The following is a 21,185-nucleotide window of genomic DNA, read 5'->3' on the forward strand; positions in this document are numbered from 1 at the left end:
TGAGCCTTCGGGTAATTCAGTAGAAATAACAACTAACTTGAAGGGTTTCTTACAGGATTAAATAAGAGAGAACATGTTGGTTTCCGTAACTCAGAGACTTGCTTTGAATCTCAGCTCTTCCTCTTACTAGCTGTGTGGCTTTGAGACAGTCACTTAACCTCTCTGAGCCTCACCTGCCTTCTTTGTAAAATGAAGAGCGGGGTCAGGTAACCTCAGTGTTCCCGGTTCTTTGTTTTTGCTACGGGGTCCAGGACGACCAGACCCCGCTCCACTGTGCTGCGCGCATCGGCCACACGAACATGGTGAAACTCCTGCTGGAGAATAATGCCAACCCCAACCTGGCCACCACGGCCGGGCACACCCCTCTGCACATCGCAGCCCGAGAGGGCCACGTGGAAGCGGCGCTGGCCCTTCTGGAAAAGGATGCGTCCCAGGCGTGCATGACCAAGGTACAGCCTTCCTCATCGGGTTCTCCCAGAGCAGCGGGCTGGTCCCCACTGGGCCTGGGGCAGGGGAGGGGCCTCCCGCCTGATTCTCTGTGTTGCCCTGACTGCACTGAGCTGCCGGCAGGTGGGAGGGATGTACCCACAGGACTGGCCACCGTCTGTGAGCCTGGTGTGTCCTGGCCTTCCCCAGAAAGGTGGTGGCTGTCATTTCTTCTCCACCTCCCGCCCCCCCCCCCCCCAGCCTTCATCCATTTGCTCCATACCTGCTCTGGACAGACCAGACAGGCTCTGGGATACAGAAGGATTACGACCCAACCCCTGCCCTCAACCAGCTGGCAGTCAGAAAGCAACACACGATGGTTTTAACTCCATCACCAGAGGGAGGGGGGCGAGCAGTGGAGGAAGCCTGCTGATTCCCAGGGTCTGGGCCCCTCGCAGGGATCAGAGGTTCCGTCCCCTCTGTTCCACCGGTGTCCCCACACCAGACGAGGTGGGACACCTCCTGTGTCACGGCCTTTTCTTGGGGGAGGACAGCTGGGGCTCCCCACGGTTCTGATGGCCTGTGTTTCTCCTCAGAAAGGATTTACCCCTCTCCACGTGGCGGCAAAGTACGGGAAGGTGCGGGTGGCTGAGCTGCTCCTGGAGCACGACGCACATCCAAATGCGGCCGGAAAAGTGAGTTTGACTGTCCCTCCCCGCTCAGAAGGGAGGCGCGGACAGAAGGTCCCCTGTAGACCAGTGGGTGGCATCTCTTGCCTCAGCTGACTTTGTCCATCTTTTGAGGGGCCGGCCGCCTAGGGAGAATGGCCTTTGGGAAGACTAATCTTACCGACAGAAAGCTCGCCCTTCTAGAACGACCCAGTGGCCCCTGAATGGGGGTACTGATCACGCTGCCCCACCAGGCCCCCCGGACTGAGGAGGTGGCCCCGGGTCTGGCTGTCGTGTTCTTTAGTGAGTTCAGATGACAGCTGGCCCTGGGATGACTGTTAACCAGATCTGAGTTGTGTAAAAGGAGTGATCCGGGTCCCCAAGTGGTGCTGCCTGTAGCCAGGGGGACGTCTGGTGGCATCCCCTGATTGATGGCCAGCCTCCTGTCCGTCTTCCCCGCAGAGTGGCCTGACGCCCCTGCACGTGGCCGTGCATCACAACCACCTGGACATCGTTAAGCTGCTGCTGCCCCGGGGTGGCTCCCCGCACAGCCCCGCCTGGGTAAGCCTCCCCGGTCGCCACGCCAGGACCCCTGTGCCCCCAGACAGTGGGCCGCCCACCACCCCGCAGGGAGGGCTGTTTCAGAAGCAGTCGAAGGGTTTTGTGTTCCGTTTTTCTTCCTCCCTGGCAGTCTCACCTCCCTTCTGCAGACACGACCTGCAGTGTGCAGGCCTCTCCTGGGGGAGTCGGGCGGGAAGTGGGGGATGCTTCTTCTGAACAGGTCACCTCACGGAGGTGGACCTCGTCTCGCACCACGAATGTGTCCCCCAGACTGTGTCAAAGGTCAGCATGTCACGTGCAACATATTGGTGGATCCCGGGACAGGGGCCACACTTTGAGAACATACATTCAGGGCTGGGGGTCAGCTTGCCAGAACCTGAAAGCAAGGGACTTATCTCAAACAAGAATAATCTCCCCCCAGATCCGTTTCTCTCATGAGCTCAGGTTCTGGGATGGTGACATTTCTGACATATGCTCGTTACACGGTGATGTGTGTCCAAGTGCCAGCCTCACACCAGCCCCTGGGATGCGGTGCTCAGAGCCGTGGGCTCATTGCCCCTAGGGACCCTAGGTGTAGACCGCAGATGGGGCTTATGTAAGAGTGGAGGGTGGGGGAGGAGGGGATAAAGCTGGCCGTGAGGGTCATTTCTGGGGACAGGCTGCCCCCTGTGGGATGAGAGGGTCTGCAGGGTCTGTGAGGGGAGGGGGGCATGGGGGGCTGGTGGCTGCGCAGAGGAGGGGTGGGGAGATGCAAAGGACACACGTGGTCCCTGAGCTCACCTTTAGATGATCAGCCAAGATGCAGAAAAAACAGAGGCTAATTTACCAGTTTCTGGGAGAGCAAACCCCATTGCTCAGCCATGCAATGGGAGGGGGTCCGTGTGTGATTCCAGCCAGCACCTGCCGACTTCAGTGGGGATGCAGCAGAGTCAGGGAAGAGTCAGTGCCGGCTTCAGTTCGCCTTCCCTCCCCAGAATGGATGCTCATCTGAATTTTACAGCATCACTTTCCTGCAGACACAGCATCTCCCAGACACCCTGTCTCCCCAGGCTCCGGTCCCCGCGCTGTTGTACCAGAGCCCACATCACTGTGTAGACAGCACGTAGCCCTGCTAAGGACGTGACTTACTCCTGCGTCTAAAAATAAAAAGCTGGACTCCCCTCCTCCTCGCCCCCCTCCTTATATAAAAGAGACCGGAGCCAGGCGCATGGTATTTAAAGAGAGCTTTATCCAAGCACAAACCCTGTACAGATGGGTTTTGTTTCCATGGCAAAAAATAGTTTCCGAAGTCGTCTGGCAATTTTGTAGAATTTCACATGCAAATCTCTCTGCACCCAAACCAAACCCGCCCCTTTCTAATTTTGATGCTAATGTTGTTTTAACATTTAGGCAGATCTCTCTCCAGCGGGCACGTTCCTCTGGGTGAGCTCACTTCCTTGGGGAGGAGGAGCCTTTTACTGGCACACGTCCCTCTCCGTCCCTCCCTAGCCTCTCCCTGACTCTCCTGCTTAGCTGCCCCTTGTCACCTGCAGAGGGTGGTTCATTCCCTGTAGTCCTGGTTTCGGGGACGCTCGGAGGGGCAGCGCCAGTTCTGAGACCGACGGTTGCTCTTGCATCTCAAGTTTTAACTGGGGGTTCACTGGGCAGCCTGTGCCACCTCCAGGGCGAGCTTGCCGGGTACCCAGGCGGGGCGCTGTCCTTGCCAGCGCGGACGTGCCCACGTGGCCTGGACTTCCAATTATACTGACATGAGTAGGCTTCAGATTGCTCGAGGTACTGTCTTTTGTGCGGGAAAAGAAGTCCTAACAGTCCTCGCTCCCATGCAGGGAGTGGGGTGCGGGCTGTGGCCAGGCACTGGGCACTGAGGTGGGCACCTGCTTCCACCCATTTCATCCTGACTTGGAGCTTGTTAAAAATGCAGCGTCCAGGGCCTCCCTAGACTTCCGAGTCAGAATTTGTACTTTAACGAGATCCCACGTGGTTTCACACACATTTAAGTTTGAGAGGTGTTGCTCAGGCAAAAAGAAGCTCGGCTCTGACGTCAGAAGGTTCTCTGATACTCACAAATCATCTCCCTTTGGAGATGAGTCCAGATCTCAGGCTTGATCAACTGAACCGCACCTCTGTTCTTTGCTCCCTTTTGATACAGTAACGAAACTCATTGTGTTGAATTAATTTTATAATCAGCGAAATACCAATCTTGTGATGGGAACACAACCCACGTTGGGTTAACGTTTTCTCGTAACAAAAGCAAACTCAAAAGGAGATGTACCGGAATGAATGGTCTTAACCTAATTGTTCAAAGAGAATGATTTTTATTACTCAGTTTAATTCTTTGGGTAAATTGTAACTTTTTGCCTCCCTGTAAGATCCACTTTGTGGCTGGATCTCACCCTGCCCCCCAAATGCTATAAAACTGGGATTTTACTGCATGGATTGGCCACCTTTTTTCTGTTTCCTTTTCCTGATCGGTGGATCCTGGCAGAATCAGAATGGTTTCCACAGGAAGGCAGTTGGTGGCAGGGGAGATTCGGTTCTCTGGGATGGCCAGAAGAATGCTGGCCAAGGTGGGGACACCATATGTCTTACGCCATCTGCTCTGGGACCGGGTGGGCCAGTGACAGTCCTGAGTCCCGCCCAGAGGTCCTCAGGCCTGGCATCCCCCTTGGCCCTGAATGCTCTGGGGCCTTGTTACCCAAAGGGTAGCCGGCAGCGTCAACATTACCTGGGCACTTGCTAGAAATGCAGGGTCCTGGGCCTCCTGAGTCAGAATCTGCGTTTTAACAAGATCCCGAGTGGTTTTAGGCACACTGAAATTCGAGGAGCCCTGCTCCAGCAGAAGGAACCTGGAATCTGGGGCACGAGGTCAGGCTTGGGTTTTCTGCTGTTTCACTTACTGTATGACATTAGGAAAGACAGTAAGCCTTGCAGAGAATTGGCTTCTTTACCCCCAAGGTCGGGGGGGAGTAATAAAGATGCCTGCCTTTCTTGCGTACGTGGTTGTGGTGGAACTTGAGAGGGATAATGTAGCTGGAAGTGGTTTCCAACAGTGATGACCAAGGTAGACGGTCACCTGCCCGCAGTGGGATACGGGGCTCGCTCCCGAAGGCAAACGCGGACCCTGCTTCCTTCGTCGAGAAAGTCTTCTGACCAAAACAAAGGGGAAAGGAAAGCCAGCTGGGCAGACGGCACGTGTGACAGAGCTGGTTCACCCGGGGACTGAGCCCCGTCACCTCACCATGGGCTCAGCCCGTCTCGTGAACCAGTGCAAAGCCACACGCAGGCTTGTGGCTTTTATATCTTAACGCTGGAAAGCACCTTCACATGTCGTATCATGTTTGATCCATTCAACAAGTTTAAGAGCAAGTAGGTGTGACTGTCCACTTCTGATGGCTTAAAAAAATATGAAAGGAAGCCTAGAGGTCATTGACTATCCTGCCCCCAGTTACACGACCAGTTAAAGTGGATCCAAGACTGACTCCACATCCTTTTATACCACCTGCTGGAAGCCGGCAAGATCCGGGGTGAGGGGGGTGCCGTTGGCCCAGCCACACAGGGAAAGAAGTCTGGCTCTGATCCTTTTCCTCTGTGAACTGCCTGGAGGTGCTGTTTCTTATTGGAGGAAAGAGGACGTGGGAGCCTTTCATTTACTTACGAATCTAGCCTGACTTACGCACCCAGCCTGCTGGTTGTTCCGGCGGCTGCCTCGCTGAATCCTAGCATCTGCTGGGGACAGAGCACCTCGGGCAGAGCAGTTGGCAGAGCAAGATAACAGAACATAGTGGACAGAATGGGTACAGGGCACTCGCTGGCTCTCTCCAAGGCAGAGGGACTCCGGTGGGTGGTTGGTTTAATTAAGCGGCCATCCCTGGTGACACCAGCCCTGCTCAGCCCAGGCTTGGCGCTCCCCTCAAAGGAGGACCTAAAAGGTGAGGCGCGCACCCAGACTGTCAACTCGGCACTCCCGTGACCAGGCCCCGGGCGGCTCCTTCTGTTTCAGAACGGCTACACCCCTCTGCACATCGCCGCCAAGCAGAACCAGATGGAGGTGGCCCGCAGCCTGCTGCAGTACGGGGCCTTGGCGAACGCAGAGTCGGTGCAGGGCGTGACACCCCTCCACCTGGCTGCCCAGGAGGGCCACGCGGAGATGGTGGCCCTGCTGCTCTCCAGACAGGCCAACGGGAACCTGGGTAACAAGGTAAACTCGGTGCCTGCAGGTGTGCTGGTGACTCAGTCCTGCTGCGCGCCCGGGTTCTGAATTGGGGGATGCGTGTGCGTGTGTGTGTGTGTGTGTGTGCACGCGTGTGAGCCTCACAGCAGCCCAGTGTAAGTTTTATCTGAGTTTTGCAAATGAATAAGCAGGTTCAGGAAGGTCATTCCAAGATCACGTGGGCCCCAAGCAGACCTGATGCCAAAATGACTACTGAAATGACTCAAGAGTCTGCAAAAACTAATATTAAAATCCACAGCATGCTTTCTGAAACATAAGCCAGGGTCTGCATTCAGAATGTATTAAGTAAGTTGGGACTAAATATTTTTTTCTGGGGGGAAGGTATTTTTTTAAAATGCCGGCCTATCCACTAAACCAGGAGTTCTCCATCCAGGGACTGTTGGCGTGTGAGGGGGAACCTCCCGCGGTGCACACCGCACGTGTGAGGGTTGGTGCCTGAGTGGTCTTCCGGCTGAGGACCTCATGGTTTTCATCAGCTTCTCCAAAGGGATGACTGACCCAGGCAAGATGAAGAGTCACTTCTTTGGTTAAATAACAGTTTTATCGAAATATAACTCATATCCCATAACATTCACCCTCTTGAACTGTGCTCTTCATCAATGGTGTTGGTGTATTTGCAGAATCAGACCAACACCATGGCTGTCTAACTTCAGAACATTTCCGTCCCCTCTGCCCAGAAAGGAAAGCTTGTCTCCATTAGCTGCCATATCCCGCTTCCCGCAAACCCCCAGCCCCTGACAACACTAATCCACACTCTGTCACCATGGATTTGCCTATTCTGGGCATTTTATATGAATGGAATCATATGACAGGAGGAACCACTTCTCCAGGTGATAAGTGAACATAATACGTTTCAGAAAGGCAAGCATTTTAAGGGTGACTGAAGATTGCTTGAAAACCTGTGGATGCCTCGGCTCTTTTGGTACGAGCTGGGACAGGTGGCCCCGGGAGGGAACTACTCTGTATTGGGTGGGATGCTTGCTTCCTTCCTGGTACCATTTCAAGTGAGCTCTGTACGGAGCCACGAGGACGGTGGTGCCCTCTCCTGGGGACATCCCACTGACCCACACACCAGACCACCCAGACAGGTGCCTGGAGGCTTGTGACCGACCTAGGACCTCCTGTCCTTATACGGGCAGCCTCGCCCATCCACCTGCACAGGCATCAGCGGGGAAGGGGTCTGGCTTCCCCTTAACCCTGGGGGCAAGTGCAGAAGGCAGAGGAGGGCGAGTGGAGTGTCTGGGGAGGGGACAGGTCCTGCCCACTGCCTCCAACTGCAGAAGGACCTCAGCCCTGTTTGCCCCCATGGTTAGTAAGTTGTCTTGAGTAGGGAGCAGGGAAAGGCAGACTCTCCTGGCATTGTTGAGTGAGTGCGCACATACCAAACGTGATCTCCAGTGCACCACCTCCCTCATGAGAAAGCTGTGATGAGAACTCCAAGAACATGGTGTTTTCAGTCCCAGCAGAATCCTCCATCCTCTTCACAGGCCAGCACTGGCTGTGATGTGCTAACCACACCCTGCATTTAAATGGGACATCGCGCGCTTTATAATGTGTTTTCCCAAGAGAGCCTGACTTTGCCCTCGAGATAGGTCAGTGATAGTCCCTGTTTTCTTGATAAACAAACCACGGCTTGGAAGCTCACCTCGAATCATGGAAATAGAAAATTCTATCATTGGGAAGTACCAGAAGGTCCAGCTGGTTCAGAGGTCAGCCAGCTACGGCCTGTGGGCCAGATCCGGCCCGCCGCTTGTTTGTGTCAATAAAGTTTTATTGGAACGCAGTCATGCCCATTCATTTTCCTATTGGCTGAGCTGCTTTCTCACTACAACCGGCAGAGCTGGGTAGTTGCAACAGAGATATATGCCTAAAATATTGAGTCTGGGCCTTCCCGGAAACCATTACTGACCTCTGATTCAGTCTCACAGCCACCTGTTCTAGAGAGGGATGGAGGCCCAGAGCTGGAAGAGCTTGCCCAAGGTCCCACGGCTGGTTTGCTTTTTCCGTGTGGCCTGGAACCCTTTCCTGGCTCCACATCAATGAACTTCTTTTCCTTTCCAGAGTGGACTCACTCCCCTCCATCTGGTCGCACAGGAAGGCCACGTTCCAGTGGCAGACGTGCTGATCAAACACGGCGTCACGGTGGATGCCACCACCCGGGTAAGGCGGGCAGCCTGCATGTCTGTCCCTGTGGGCTTCCCCCTACCCCACCCCCGTGCCCACAGTCCTGCCCGGGGCCGGCCGCCCCCACTCGTCCCCCAGGACGCGGGGACACAGGGCATGTTCCTGTCTGCCACTTCCTAGGGGTGGCAGGGGAATTGGAAGATGCTAATCCAATGGTCCCACTTCCCAGTGGGGAGTTTGAAAAGACTGCCAGACCTGTGAGCCTCTGTAGTGAGAAACCCAGAGGCGTGTTTAATTGTGATTCCAAGACCTGTTGTACATGAGCAAGGTGTTAAAGTGTCAGGCCTCCCTGGATGCTCTCGAAAGGTTAGCTGCTTCTATTCCAGCATTTGGCTAAATAAATGCTGGTCTTTGCACCCTCTGTGTGTGGGGAGCTCTGGGGAGGAAAACCCAGTGCACAGCACACACTGGCACCTGCAGGTGAGGTAAGAGTCAGGAAGGGAGAGTGGGTGTGATGTCCGGTGTTAGGGAGACACTAGTGAACCATGCAGAGCACAGAGAGAGGACAGGGTGTTTCCATTGGAAGGAGGAGGCTTCCTGGAAGAAGTGACATTGTGTTCCTTTTCACCGCAAGGCAACTGTGGTAAAAAGAAGGGACAGAGTGACCAGCCCCAGCCCCAGCCGCCTCCACAGTCCCACAGGAGCACTGGCCAACAATGTGAAGTTAAAGCCTCCCTGAGAAAAACCTAGAGATGTATTTTATCCCCAGCTGCCTGCAGCTTCAACAGGGATCTGCCTAAAACCCAAGAATGTTCTGGATCTTGGAGGCTTCTTTGTGGGCCAGGTGTCATCTTTTGGGGTCCTGCCCTGAGAGATCCTACACTGTGGGTTAGAACTTGGGGGTCTCGAAGCCACCCCATCACTCCAGGTCCAGCCTGCAGGGTCGGGGTCAAGGCGGTGTCTGGGATTGGGCGCCAGCTCCCTGGGGACACTCAGGAGCCTGAGAGCCTTGGCTTGTCGGCCTTTGGAGGGAGCATCAAAATATTCAGCGGAACATGACCCTTCCTTGAAAATGGCCCACTTGCAGCCAGAGCTCAAATGAACAGATATTCAAAGTCCACTCATTTCAGGCAATGGCCAGTTCCTATAAATTCCATCTAGGCTACAACTCAGTAACCCAGAGGGCCTTTGGGGCTGTTTCCAGTAGGATTTCACCTCTCCCATGGAAATAAGTCTGCGTGTCTGCTCTCGTCCTGGTCGGCAGTGCTCTCCGGGCCACTGTCTGTCCTCATCAGAGCCCCTGCCCAGCACCGGGCCTCTCTCTTCTTGGAATCACCTCTCTTGGCTTCTGGAACATGGGTCTCTCCTGGTTCCCCTCCCACCTCTCTGCTGCTCCCTCAGAATATTGCCTCAGTCCATGGGCCCCACTTTTTTCTCTCTACATTTATCCTAAGTGACCTCGCTCACCCCCAAGACTTCAAACTCCCCACAGGCGCCGCCTCGCTTTGACCTCCTTCTGGGACACAGGATCAGTTTTGCAATCAACCACTTGACCTCTCCCCTGGGAACTCTCACATCATTTCATACTTGGCTTGTCCGACACCGGCTCTGTTCCCTCCCCGCCCGGGGGATCTGGCTGGTAACAGATCCTTACAGCTGCTGCCGACCTCCCAGTGGGCCCCCTCATCCGTTCTCCCCTTTGACCGCCGTGATCATGAGGGTTTCATTCGCGTACAGCTCAGAGTGGCTCCCAGTGTCCGCACCGGGTGCCCTGCTGGTCACCGACTCGCATCTCTTACTTTCCAGATGGGCTACACCCCGCTCCACGTGGCCAGTCACTATGGAAACATCAAGCTGGTGAAGTTTCTGCTCCAGCACCAGGCAGACGTCAATGCCAAGACCAAGGTATTGGAACGCCTGAGACCTGACCTGAGGGCCAGAGTCGGAGTCAGCTGGGGTTACTCTGGGCACACTGGGGACTTGGCCACACTTTAAGCCTGGAGGAAGAAATGGGGAAATGCCTATTTTTTTTTTTAACGTTACACGGAGAAGACGGACAGGCTGTGCAGCAGGTGGGCAGGGTTTTCTCTCCCAGCTCACTGATGCTGACCGACGTCCGCCCCGCCTTACAGCTAGGATACAGCCCCTTGCACCAGGCAGCTCAGCAGGGACATACAGACGTCGTGACGCTGCTGCTCAGAAACGGAGCTTCCCCAAACGAGGTCAGCTCGGTGAGTACCCGCCTGTTCCTGATTTCGGAGAATGGCTCTCACGGGCAGCCCTGAACGACAGCGGCACCGCCCGTCCTACTGCGGGTCTCGGGCCTGGACGGGCTGCAGCACCAGCCGCCCCCGGCTCCCCAGGGCGTGGGATGCTGTGATCAGTCTGTCTTTCTGGAAGATTGAAAGTTAGCTGTCGAAACCCTTTTTAAAATCTGTGAAGCTGCTCTCAGTACGGTGTGAGTGAACAAAACCAAATGTCTTCGGTGGGGGTTCATGATGTTGGGTGGAACTCGGGGTCTTCAGCGGGGTCGGTGATCAATGCTGAGTGTGACTTTCCTTACCTGCCGATGTGAATGTCAGATTTGCTAAGTTCTCTCCATGGCTGCTCGGAAAGTGCGTGGACCTTTGACTGTCGGTGTGGTTGCTGAAACTGTGGATGGGGCTGAATCTGCGTGGGGCACATCCTGGATCTGGGGAACTTAAAGCCTCATCGTCAATTTAGTTTCACTTAGTGCTTCCTCTTAAAATCAGGGTAGAAACATGCCCCACCTCTGTTTTTGGTGATTTGGGATCCCTGATGGGCCTGAAAAGAGTTCACGGAAGTGTGTGGATTATTTTAAGGATTTTAACACTCAGTAACTGACACCCAGAGAAGTGGCACTGGGGGCGTGAGCTGTACTCCCTCGGACTCTCCTGTTCTGACAAGTGCCCCTGGTGCCTTCCTGACCCCCGACCTTCCCGCTGCCCCCCGCCCCGGCTGCTCTTGGCTTGTGGTGGGAAGATTCCCCTGCTCTCGGTCAAGGCCCCCCGCACCCAGCGCTGCAGAGGGAAGTACCGCCACCTCCTCGCTGCCGCACCCCGTCTTTGGGGGCAGCATTGCTCCACACGTCTGGGCTCACGCACGTGTGCAGGGGTCGTGCTCTGGGCTGCGCGCAGGCCCTTTGGAATTAGTGTGAGGTTGGCCTGTGTCGGGGGGTGGGTCTGATCGCGCCCTCCGTCTGCTGTTCTCCCCAGAATGGAACCACACCTCTGGCCATAGCCCGGCGCCTGGGCTACATCTCCGTAACAGACGTGCTCAAGGTTGTCACCGATGAAACCAGTGTCGTGGTACGTCCGCTCCTCCCCTGAACAGCCCCCCATCGGGGACACACAGCCTGACAGCCAGAGAGCCCCGTGAGATACCCGGGGAAGCCGAGCGCCTTCTGGGGTTCTGGGACTCTTGCAGGGAGCTCGTCGCCAAAAGATGGGCGGGGAAGGGGGTGTGGGGGGAGGGGGTGGGGGTGGTCCTCCTCCCTCGGGCAGAGCTGTACTGCCACCTAGTGGCCGGAGGAGTTGTGGCCGCAGCAGATGGGGTTGGGGGCAGGGACAGGGAACTGGAGGCTGGCGGTTCCTGCGTCCCTCTCTGGTTCCTTCCGGACCCCAGCCTCCCTGTGATTTTCTTCATTTGGGACAAACCTCCTTTCCCATCTCCTTCCTGTCTCCATAGTCATAACCAGCTAAGTGCTGGTTCCATGGAAGGGTCCACTACTCTGTTTGGGCTGAATTCTCTGCTTTTTCTCATTTTAGTCCGTCAGTGACAAGCACCGGATGAGCTTCCCTGAGACGGTGGATGAGATCCTGGATGTCTCTGAAGATGAAGGTACAGTCTGGGATGATCGTCATGTCGGGGTAAAATCAGGGCTCTGAAAACCCTGGGGTACCTCCCCCCGCTGCCACGTAACCCACGTCCTGCCATCTGAGGTGCAGCCGGACAGAACTGCTTTCTAAAGATGTGGTCCATTATCAGAAATGCTCCTGAAATGTAATTTTAGGAGAAGGAACTCTGCATCTCAGAGGTTAACATATAAAATCCCACAAATTTTCGTAAAGATATGTGTGTCTGCATATATCATATATGGAGTGCAGTTCTACTCAGATCAGCTCTCAGAGCCGTGAGGAACTGTGATAAAATTCCACCTGAAGCGCTCCCTGTGCTACTGTATTTAAGATCTGTTAAGAATATCTTTTAATGATAGGCTGCTTTTCTGACCACCTAGCGGGTCAGTAAGTTTGGGGAGGAATCCATTATGAAATTGCTAGTTTCTCCATCCATGAGCCGCCGAGTCCTTGTAGCATTTTTCCTGCCCCAAGTGAACGTGTCTCCTCTTGGAAGAGAAGCGTGATCATATAAAAGGGGGGCTGGACTGGATTATGTCTCTTCCGTCCCGGTAATTCGGTGGCTGTAGAGCTTTGTCACCTAGATGGTGAGCGCTCTCCTGTGTTAGAGATATGTCTCACTTGAACTGACTTCAATCCTATCCTTCCTTAAACATGACTCTTCTTTGCTTTCCAGGAACCGCTCATATAACTATAATGGGTATGAAACACTTTCTGTTCCCTGTGATCCTTCCTTTCTCATGAGTGCATTTCACCCCGAGCGATCCAGACTCTCACTAATCCATCCATGCTTTCCACCCTGCTCTGACGGCTAACAATCGGAGCTTGACTAAAACAGGAAATGTCCGCCCGTAAGATCCATGCCCCGGCGGGCAGCTCCCGCTGGTCCATGTGTATGTCTGTACCCCTGCCACCGTGTCTGTGACCATAGCTGCATGAGCTGTCATGATTCCATCCTGTCGGCGCCAGATCACACCCCAGGACACGCCCTGCCGAGTGACAGTAAACAGCTCTGCAAGGTCAAAGGCTCCAACCCCAGTTCAGAAAAGGAGAAAGAAACGGAGAGGCAGAGGTCTGGGCTGCAGACATAGTTTGAGCCTCCTTGTGATGGGTTTAGGAAATCATGAGGTTTCCCGCCACCGTGGTGACAAAAGTCCCTAGAGCCTTTCAGAATAGATGGGTTCCGTTCCACGGTGGTTTCTTCTTCTGGAGCGTGTGGTGCGGGCAAGAACAGAAACACCTCTTTCTTTGGTGTCACTGCACACCCCACAAGGGCTGTTTTGAAGTGGAACTTGTCAGGCAAAGAAAGTGCTTCCTGGTTGGTTTTTTTGTTGTTGCTTTTTTTTCTCCTACAAAGCCTGGTGCAGACTGAGATGTCAGGGGCTCCGGGTACCAGGGCTGGAGGAACGGGGCTGGTGGAAGACCTTGTTCATGGTCCACCTCCGAGCATCAGAGACCTGCCTCCGCTCCTCAGGGACGAGCGTTGAGTGGAGGCGCGGGGAAAGCACATTTTCAAAAAGAAAGAGGGGATCTCTGTCCACTCACTTACGGAAACTTGTGTGGTTTCAGGGGAAGAACTTGTCAGCTCCAAGGCTGAGAAGCAGGATTCCAGGGATGTAGATGAAGAGAAAGAGCTGCTGGACTTCGTGCCGAAGCTGGACCAAGTGTAAGAAGCGTTTATGGTGTGGGAGGCCGAGGTCCACCCCTGGGACTCACTGCAGAAGGATTCCAGAGCCAGGGAGGTCCCACGAAGGCCACGTTAGCCTAAGCTGGCTCTGTACCCGGAGCGCCAGGTGGGGACAGAGGCCTCCCCTCCGGCGCGCTGTCCTCTCCAGCATCCCTGCTTCCCATGTTCTTCCCCCTCCTTGTTCACAGTCTCCTATCCACGCCCCTCCCCCTCTCAGCTTCTCACCAGAAAAATCTATGAAGGGAGGTTCCCACTAGAAACCGTTGCCAGGCTGAGCTCAAATGCCAACCACATCCCTCCACTGGCTGATCCATTAGGGAAGACCCACGAAGGGTTTGGGTCTGCCCGGAACATGTTTCTCATTCCTCCCTATGATGCTCTGAGCTCTTCGAACCTGGGTCCATGGCACTCATGGATATTTTGTGCATAAATCTAAAAGCAACAACTTTGTAGAAACCCTGAGCCCTCGGTGGTCTCTTAAAAGACAGACATGTGCCAGCCTGGTCCCGTGGCTTGTCCAAAGCAGGGCAGTGGGACAAGGGCAAGTGAAACTATAATTAGTATTTACTGAACATCAGAGACTCAGACCCTGACCACGAAGCACCCATTAGGTATGATCAAAACACACACCAAAAGCGGTCATGTTGTGATGGAGGATAAGATGTTACGGCCAGAGCGAGGGTTCCCTCAACAAGGGGGTCCAAGTCTGCAGAACTGGGGTGGTGAGTTCGGGAAGACTTCCTGGAGGAGGCGAGTCCTTCTGCTCAGCGAGGTTGGGAAGGACAGTCAGGCTCTGGGCAAAGGCGTGGAGGCCAAGGGAGGAGGCTGGTCAGTGTGTGGAGGCCAAGATGCACCACATTTGCCGGCGGGGCTTCCGGCGATGGTGAGGGGGTCAGACTGGATAGGTGATTCTGGGGGTACAGAAGTGTTTCGCTTAGACCTCCCGTGGAAGATGGGGGGGTTTCTCCAAAGGCGCATCCCCTTGATTTCCCGTTGTTCCGGGCGCACAGGGTGGAATCCCCAGCCATCCCGCGGATCCCGTGCGTCACACCCGAGACGGTGGTGATCAGACCCGAGGAGCCAGAGCAGGTAGGAAGCGTCCTCTCTGTGACTTCCTCTTTGCAGTGAGCAGGTGCCCGGGGACCGTTATGCTCTGGGATGCCCTGCAGTAGGACAGGACCTAACGGATGGAAGCGTGTAGCATTTACCAAGCCCTGCGGAGCAGGATTCCACGTGTTCTTTGTGGCCCCTGCGCTGCTTGCGGTCTTATTATTCCAGCTGTTAATGGTCCGCGTCTCAGAGGGCGTGGGAAACGCTCTGACGCTAGTCCAGCCAAGACTGAGGCTGAGACCTGACGCCAGACATTCTGGCTCCAAAGCCCACGTTGTCACCACCACATGCCGTCTGCGCCCATGGGGGCCTCGGTGCCAGAGAAGGAGCTGAGGGCGAGCCTGGAACTCTGAACTCCTTTTCTTTCCCATCCAGCAAAAAGAGGACAGTTTCTGACTCACCTTCATCTAGGGATCACTGGGAGCTTAAAATACCCACACAGACAAGACAGGGGTGTCAGAGAGCTCTTCCCAGCATGGGCTGTGACTCATTATAGTGGCCTATTTTGTGGCTTCGCTGGGTGCCACCTGAATTTGCCCCCCACATGGGCAGGATAGTTTAAAACAACTGAATTTCTCTAGGTTTAGTTTTATGCCACTTGGCACTTTTATTTTCTTCAGGCAAAGGGATTTCGTAGGACAGAAAAGAAAGCCATGCGGTGTTTGGAGGTTGCAGATGACAGCCCGGGGGCCTGATAACTGAGCCCGGCTTGTCGGTTTTCCAGCTGAAGCTGGTCTCCTCCTCGCCACTGAAGGGGTGCTTGTCTGAAAGCAGCAGCCGTAGCCCTGGGCCCAAAGGTGGCACAGGGAGAAGGCGGCTGTGACGCCGTCCCCAGGGCACATCAGAGTGGTGTGATGCAGGTGTCACACCCCGGGCGGCATTTGGGGGATCTGGTCAGTTATGGCCCTGGGATCGCTGTGACACATGCCCCCACCTCGATGCTGCTGGAGCTGGTGATGAAATGAACTGAGTCGTCCTGGATCCTGCTGCTCCCTGACCCACTGGCTCTCTGACCCTTTGCTTAAGTCACGCCCTTGAGGCAGGAGGTGTTTCCTGGATCCCGCTGTGCACCCTGCTGGGGGCCTCATGTGGGAGAATGTGGGAGCAGATGGTCCAGCTGGGGAGGGGGCTTGGACCCGTGAACACAGTTAACCCAGGGTGCAGGGAGGGTGAATCTGGAAGGGCTCAGCCTCGTGGTGGAAGCTCTTCCAGATCAGAGTCAACGGGAAAGGTTCACAGAGGAGGTGAGATGTGAAATACAAGTCAGGTCAGCCAGTGAAGGAGAGGGACCTGGGCGCCTAGACCGGTGTGGGAGCAGGGGTGAGAGCAGAGTTGAGCATTGACCCGGAGGGGACCAGGGCCGGATCCAGAACTGCTGGCTTCGTGAGTCCTCGTGATGGATGAGGCCTGGGGCAAGGCAGCCCCGTGACCCCCAAGTTACAGCATCACAAGTGGGGGGTCGGTCCCACTGGAGATGAGGAAACAGGGAGCCCCCAGGACGAGAGTCAGTTCTGTTCCTCTTGTGCACCTCGGTGCCCCAGGACCAGTGCCAGACAGCTCGTAGGGGAGGGGGTGGGGGTCCAGCGCCAACTCTAGTGTGAAACCAGGCTACATGGAGCCCAGGTTCCACGTTGAGGGGATGCTGGAGTGCGTGGGCCTGTCGGGGCTGCACTTGGGGATGCAGGAGACTGAAGCTGGACAGGAGTGAGGACTTGCTTCATTGTCCGAAGCTCTGTCCTGAGGTCTCCCATTAGGGTCCAGGCATGCCTTGGCCTGGTGGGCTGGTGATGAGTGCGGGAGTACCGCCTCTGAGCCGTTGCTTTCTGGTATTGAGCTTCCCAGCCTCCCTCCCCTGCTCCATGTCTGCTGGCTGAGACCAGCGGCTGTGGCCTGGGGACAGTGGGACAGCCGGCCTTTCTCCCCTCTGCAGGCATCTAAGGAGTATGACGAAGACTCACTCATCCCCAGCAGCCCAGCCACAGAGACCTCGGACAACATCAGCCCGGTGGCCAGCCCCGTACACACAGGGTGAGCGGCCGGGGACCGGGACGGGCTGGTGGCTCTGGCCCTGCTTGCCCGGGAGATGCCGACACAGACCCGCTGTGCCCTAGGTTCTTGGTGAGTTTCATGGTGGACGCCCGCGGGGGCTCCATGCGGGGCAGCCGGCACAACGGCCTGAGGGTGGTGGTCCCGCCGCGGACGTGCGCGGCGCCCACCCGCATCACCTGCCGCCTCGTGAAGCCTCAGAAGCTGCCCACGCCGCCCCCGCTGGCCGAGGAGGAGGGCCTGGCCAGCAGGGTCATCGCGCTGGGGCCCACGGGGGTCCAGTTCTTGAGGTGAGAGGCCACTCCCCGTGTCCCTGAGCTGTCCCTGCCCCACCGCGCCCACCCAGCCCTTGCCCAGCCCAGGGCAGACGGGAGGCCAGCCTGGAGCCCCCATCCTCTCTCTCTGTGTCCTCTGTGTTCCTTCCACCACCTTTTCTAGATACATGAAGGAGTGCATTGTTCAGATGGGGCTTAACACACTCAGATCTTGTGTGACACTGGAAGGGAGATGGGGACAGTAACTTTGGGGACCCCCAGGGTTTAATTATTTACGCTCTGAAACAGTCTTATCAGATAGCCCTGCAATACTGCCCCCGAGGTCAAGATTGCTGGTCAGGGACCGGCTCCTCACATTTCCTGCAGTGCCTGGGCTTCTCCTTTGAGCTCTGCATCCTTCAGGCAGCTCGGGCTGTGTGCTGGGACAGGCCCTGCCCTCCTGTCTCTGTCCATGGCCCGTCCCCCCACCCCCACCACCGAGCTTTCAACCACTGATTATAAGGCAGCTGCAAACCGCTTTCACGCCGGTTTCCCCTTTAAATGTGGTCCTCAAAGTCGTCCTCCCGAGGAAATGTCATTGTTGCTGATTGGCAGAGGATGGAGCTGAGGCTCAGAGGGGTCCCCTGGCTTAGGACGTCAGGCGGGTTCTGGGGATGAGGTCCAAGGGCAGGTTTTTCTGCTGAGTCTCAGCCACGTGGCTGTGGGAGGAGAAGTGGGGTTGGGGAGAGCGAGGCGGGCCTCGGGGCATCTCAGGAGCCTGAGCCAGGTCTGTTCAGCTGGCAGAACCAGCCTACAAGTGGGGACCGTCTCCCTCCAGGCGGGAACTGGCTCCCCTGCCTGCCTTCCCTCCCCTCCCGAGCCCCTGGCCACCGCCCGCACGGCTCGCACACCTGCCTCCACGCACCTCCCCACTGTCCTCTCGGTCCCCTCAGCCCTGTGATCGTGGAGATCCCCCACTTCGCTTCCCCCGGCCGCGGGGACCGTGAGCTCGTGGTGCTGCGGAGTGAAAACGGCTCCGTCTGGAAGGAACACAAGAGCCGCTACGGAGAAAGCTACCTGGATCAGCTCCTCAATGGGATGGATGAAGGTGCCCGAGCCCCTGCGATCCCGGAGGGTGGGGGGTGAGGGTGCATTTCTGGGTGGGCCGTTGGGGCCTCCTGGAGCATGGGACGCCCTGAGAGGCTGGAGATGGTCCAGCTCTGGCTCCCCAGACCCCTGCAGCCTGGTCTCCATCTGCTGGACCCTCTGGACCAGGACCTTGCTCCCTCCAGGTGGCTCAGCCTCCTGTGAGAGGTGGGGGCCGGTGGGAGCGGGGATGAGAGGCTGCGACTCCGCGGTGCTGACGGCGGCACCGTGCACGTGTGGTCACAGAGCTGGAGAGTCTGGAGGAGCTGGAGAAGCGGAGGGTCTGCCGCATCATCACCACCGACTTCCCCCTGTACTTCGTGGTCATGTCACGGCTCTGCCAGGACTACGACACCATCGGCCCCGAGGGGGGCTCCCTGAAGAGCCAGCTGGTCCCTCTGGTGCAGGCCACCTTCCCCGAAAACGCCGTCACCAAGAGGGTGAAGCTTGCCCTGCAGGTGACGCAGCCCCTCCTCGCCTGCCAGGGCCCCGTCACCGGGCCCGGGGTCAAGGGTGGAAGGTGTGAAGGCCCTGGGAGACGGCCCTTCTCCCCAGGACACCCCACACACTGGTCCAGGGCCTGGAAAGTCCAGTGAGGACCCTGGCCTTAAAGCTCAGAAGAAAGCTGGGTGGGTGGGATCAGGCAGATGCTCTGTTAAGTTGCAGAAAGCCCCGGATACCGTGTTCCATTACAGGCCGTTATGCTCAGCGTGAGGGGAAGTCACGTGGCTTCCTGGAGAGCTACCTGATGCCGAGCATGGGACCCGGGAATGAGAGGGAACTGGGGGAAACGGGGCTCAGAGAGGACGGTAGTGGGACCCCCGCCCCCGGGAGGCTTTGCACCTGCACGGACAGCCTCTCTCTTCCTCCGTCCATGAGCCCCTCTGCTGCTCCGGGGCTGAGGGTCCCCCTTTGGCACCCTGCAGGCCCAGCCTGTACCGGATGAGCTGGTCACCAAACTCCTGGGCAACCAGGCCACGTTCAGCCCCATCGTCACCGTGGAGCCGCGGCGCCGGAAGTTCCACCGGCCCATAGGGCTTCGGATCCCGCTCCCCCCCTCCTGGACGGACAACCCGAGGGACAGTGGGGAGGGAGACACCACCAGCCTACGGCTGCTCTGCAGCGTCATTGGTGAGAGGCGCCCCCCGCCCTGATCTGCCCTCTGGTGGCCACACTTGGGGACGGGAGAAGGTGGGGTGAGCGAGTGATGTGCTCTTCCAGGGGATGAGGGGTGGTGCCTCTGAGCAGAGCCTCCCTGTCGCTGGAAGGGCCCTCTGAGCCCAGAGAAGGGGGTACCGGAGCGGGAGGAGGGCACGGGGAGTGGGTGCACTGGGGCCACAGCTGGGGATGCCCGCGCAGCCCTTACCATCTGCTGCGCCCCGTGTCTACCTTGCGGCGACTGTCCCCCAGCCCGGTTCTGCTCCTGGTGCAGGAGGAACGGACCAGGCCCAGTGGGAAGACATAACAGGAACCACCAAACTCGTGTACGCCAACGAGTGCGCCACCTTCACCACCAACGTCTCTGCCAGGTGAGATGCCGCCCAGCCCAGCCCCACGGTCCCGGCCCGCACGAGGGGGCAGGGCTGTCCCCGCAGGCAGCCACGCCCACACTACCACCTGCCCGCCCCAGGCTTGCACCCGAGGGTCCTCCTCTCCACCTGGAAGCCCCAGCCGACCACCGGGGGTGTCAGAGCGGCCACTGTCCAGCGCCCAGGGGTCCTGTCGCATGGAGGGGACGCGGCCCATTGGGCATTCAGGACCAGGCTCACAGCTGTCCTCTCTCCAGATTCTGGCTGTCAGACTGTCCCCGGACAGCCGAGGCCGTGAACTTCGCCTCCCTCCTGTACAAGGAGCTCACCGCGGTGCCCTACACGGCCAGGTTTGTCATCTTCGCCAAGATGACCGACCCCCGGGAGGGGCGTCTGCGCTGCTACTGCATGACGGACGACAAGGTGGACAAGACGCTGGAGCAGCACGAGAACTTCGTGGAGGTGGCCCGGAGCAGGGACATCGAGGTGCGGGGCCGCAGCCCCCACCCTAGCATGGGGCCGGGCGCTGGGACCCGGGGCCTCTGCAGGAGGGCTCCCGGGCTGCGTGGCTGTGACTCCCCTCTGGAGAAGCGTCTTTGAAGCGTCCCCAGAGCTGAGGGACACCACTGGGGTCCCCTAGGCAGGCAGCAGGCTGTCAGCCGAGTGGTTTGTGGTGCTAAGAACTGGCGTTTGTTAAAGTTCTCAGGTACCAGGGGCTATTAAAAGTGCTCGGCCAGCATCGTCCCACCCAATTCTCATAACCGGGTGTACTTTTCTTACTCAGATTTGAGGAAAGCAAGGCTGGGAGAGGTCAGGTAACCTGCCCAGGGTCGCAGAACTAAATACACAATTGTCCCAGGAGTCAGACCCCGGAGTCCATCTTGTCACCTGCTGCACCAGGGTTTTGGCCATGCCCAGATGAGGACGCAGGGGAGAGGGCCAGACAGGTTCAGGGAAGAGTAAAGAACGGGAATTAGCCTTGAACCTGTTACTGGTCCCAGGGGCCTCACTCCCGTTATGGTGTGTGATGAGCCAAGACCTTTCCGAAGGCCTGGCCTCAGAGCCTGTTCTGTGCCTCTGGCAGGTGCTGAGGGCCCAGAAGAAGGAGCACAAGGCTGGGACCTGCCTCTCCTGCGGTTTGGGGCCCTAAGCAAAGCATTTTGTCTCTCTGGGCCTCAATTTCCTCATCTGTCAAATGGGTTCATGATAACTTCTCAGTGGAAAACATTGCATCCACAGCAGGAATCACTGTCTTATAGGGGAGAGTCAGATACAACATGGTCCTTCAGATAAACTAAACAGTTTTGGACAACTGTTAAAAGGGATCAAGGTGTCTTGTTTTGTTTTATTTTGTTTTGTTTTTTGGAAGCCACAGGATGCTATCACAGCGGAGTTCTAGAGGATTCTGATAACCTTTCAAAAGCACACGGTGGGGTTTCTTAGAGCACAGCCCCAGGGCTCTCAATGGGGAGAGCCCGGAGCTGAGAGGCGGGCCAGGCGGATCCTGACCGGCTGCCTTGGCTGC

The 21,185-nt window shown here is 57.0% G+C and overlaps 1 protein-coding gene across 7 annotated transcripts in view; it reads left to right on the forward strand.

The window, feature by feature from the left end:
• The window catches only part of ANK1 (ankyrin 1), a 193,358-nt gene that overhangs the window by 139,688 nt on the left and 32,485 nt on the right, over positions 1-21,185 (forward strand). For 5 of the 7 annotated variants that reach the window (XM_064477433.1, XM_064477427.1, XM_064477429.1 and 2 more), the window contains exons 14-32: positions 252-449; positions 1,023-1,121; positions 1,557-1,655; positions 5,656-5,853; positions 7,948-8,046; positions 9,817-9,915; positions 10,143-10,241; positions 11,247-11,339; positions 11,799-11,871; positions 12,565-12,588; positions 13,458-13,554; positions 14,586-14,664; positions 16,616-16,713; positions 16,797-17,021; positions 17,939-18,093; positions 18,378-18,589; positions 19,058-19,262; positions 19,564-19,660; positions 19,918-20,146. In XM_064477433.1, coding sequence (XP_064333503.1) covers positions 252-449; positions 1,023-1,121; positions 1,557-1,655; positions 5,656-5,853; positions 7,948-8,046; positions 9,817-9,915; positions 10,143-10,241; positions 11,247-11,339; positions 11,799-11,871; positions 12,565-12,588; positions 13,458-13,554; positions 14,586-14,664; positions 16,616-16,713; positions 16,797-17,021; positions 17,939-18,093; positions 18,378-18,589; positions 19,058-19,262; positions 19,564-19,660; positions 19,918-20,146 — 2,478 coding nt within the window. The remainder of the gene's footprint in view (positions 1-251; positions 450-1,022; positions 1,122-1,556; positions 1,656-5,655; positions 5,854-7,947; positions 8,047-9,816; positions 9,916-10,142; positions 10,242-11,246; positions 11,340-11,798; positions 11,872-12,564; positions 12,589-13,457; positions 13,555-14,585; positions 14,665-16,615; positions 16,714-16,796; positions 17,022-17,938; positions 18,094-18,377; positions 18,590-19,057; positions 19,263-19,563; positions 19,661-19,917; positions 20,147-21,185) is intronic. The other 2 variants (XM_064477430.1, XM_064477431.1) reach the window with 1 other exon arrangement.

This window comes from Camelus dromedarius, chromosome 22 (assembly GCF_036321535.1).
Source record: "Camelus dromedarius isolate mCamDro1 chromosome 22, mCamDro1.pat, whole genome shotgun sequence".
NCBI lineage: Eukaryota > Metazoa > Chordata > Mammalia > Artiodactyla > Camelidae > Camelus > Camelus dromedarius.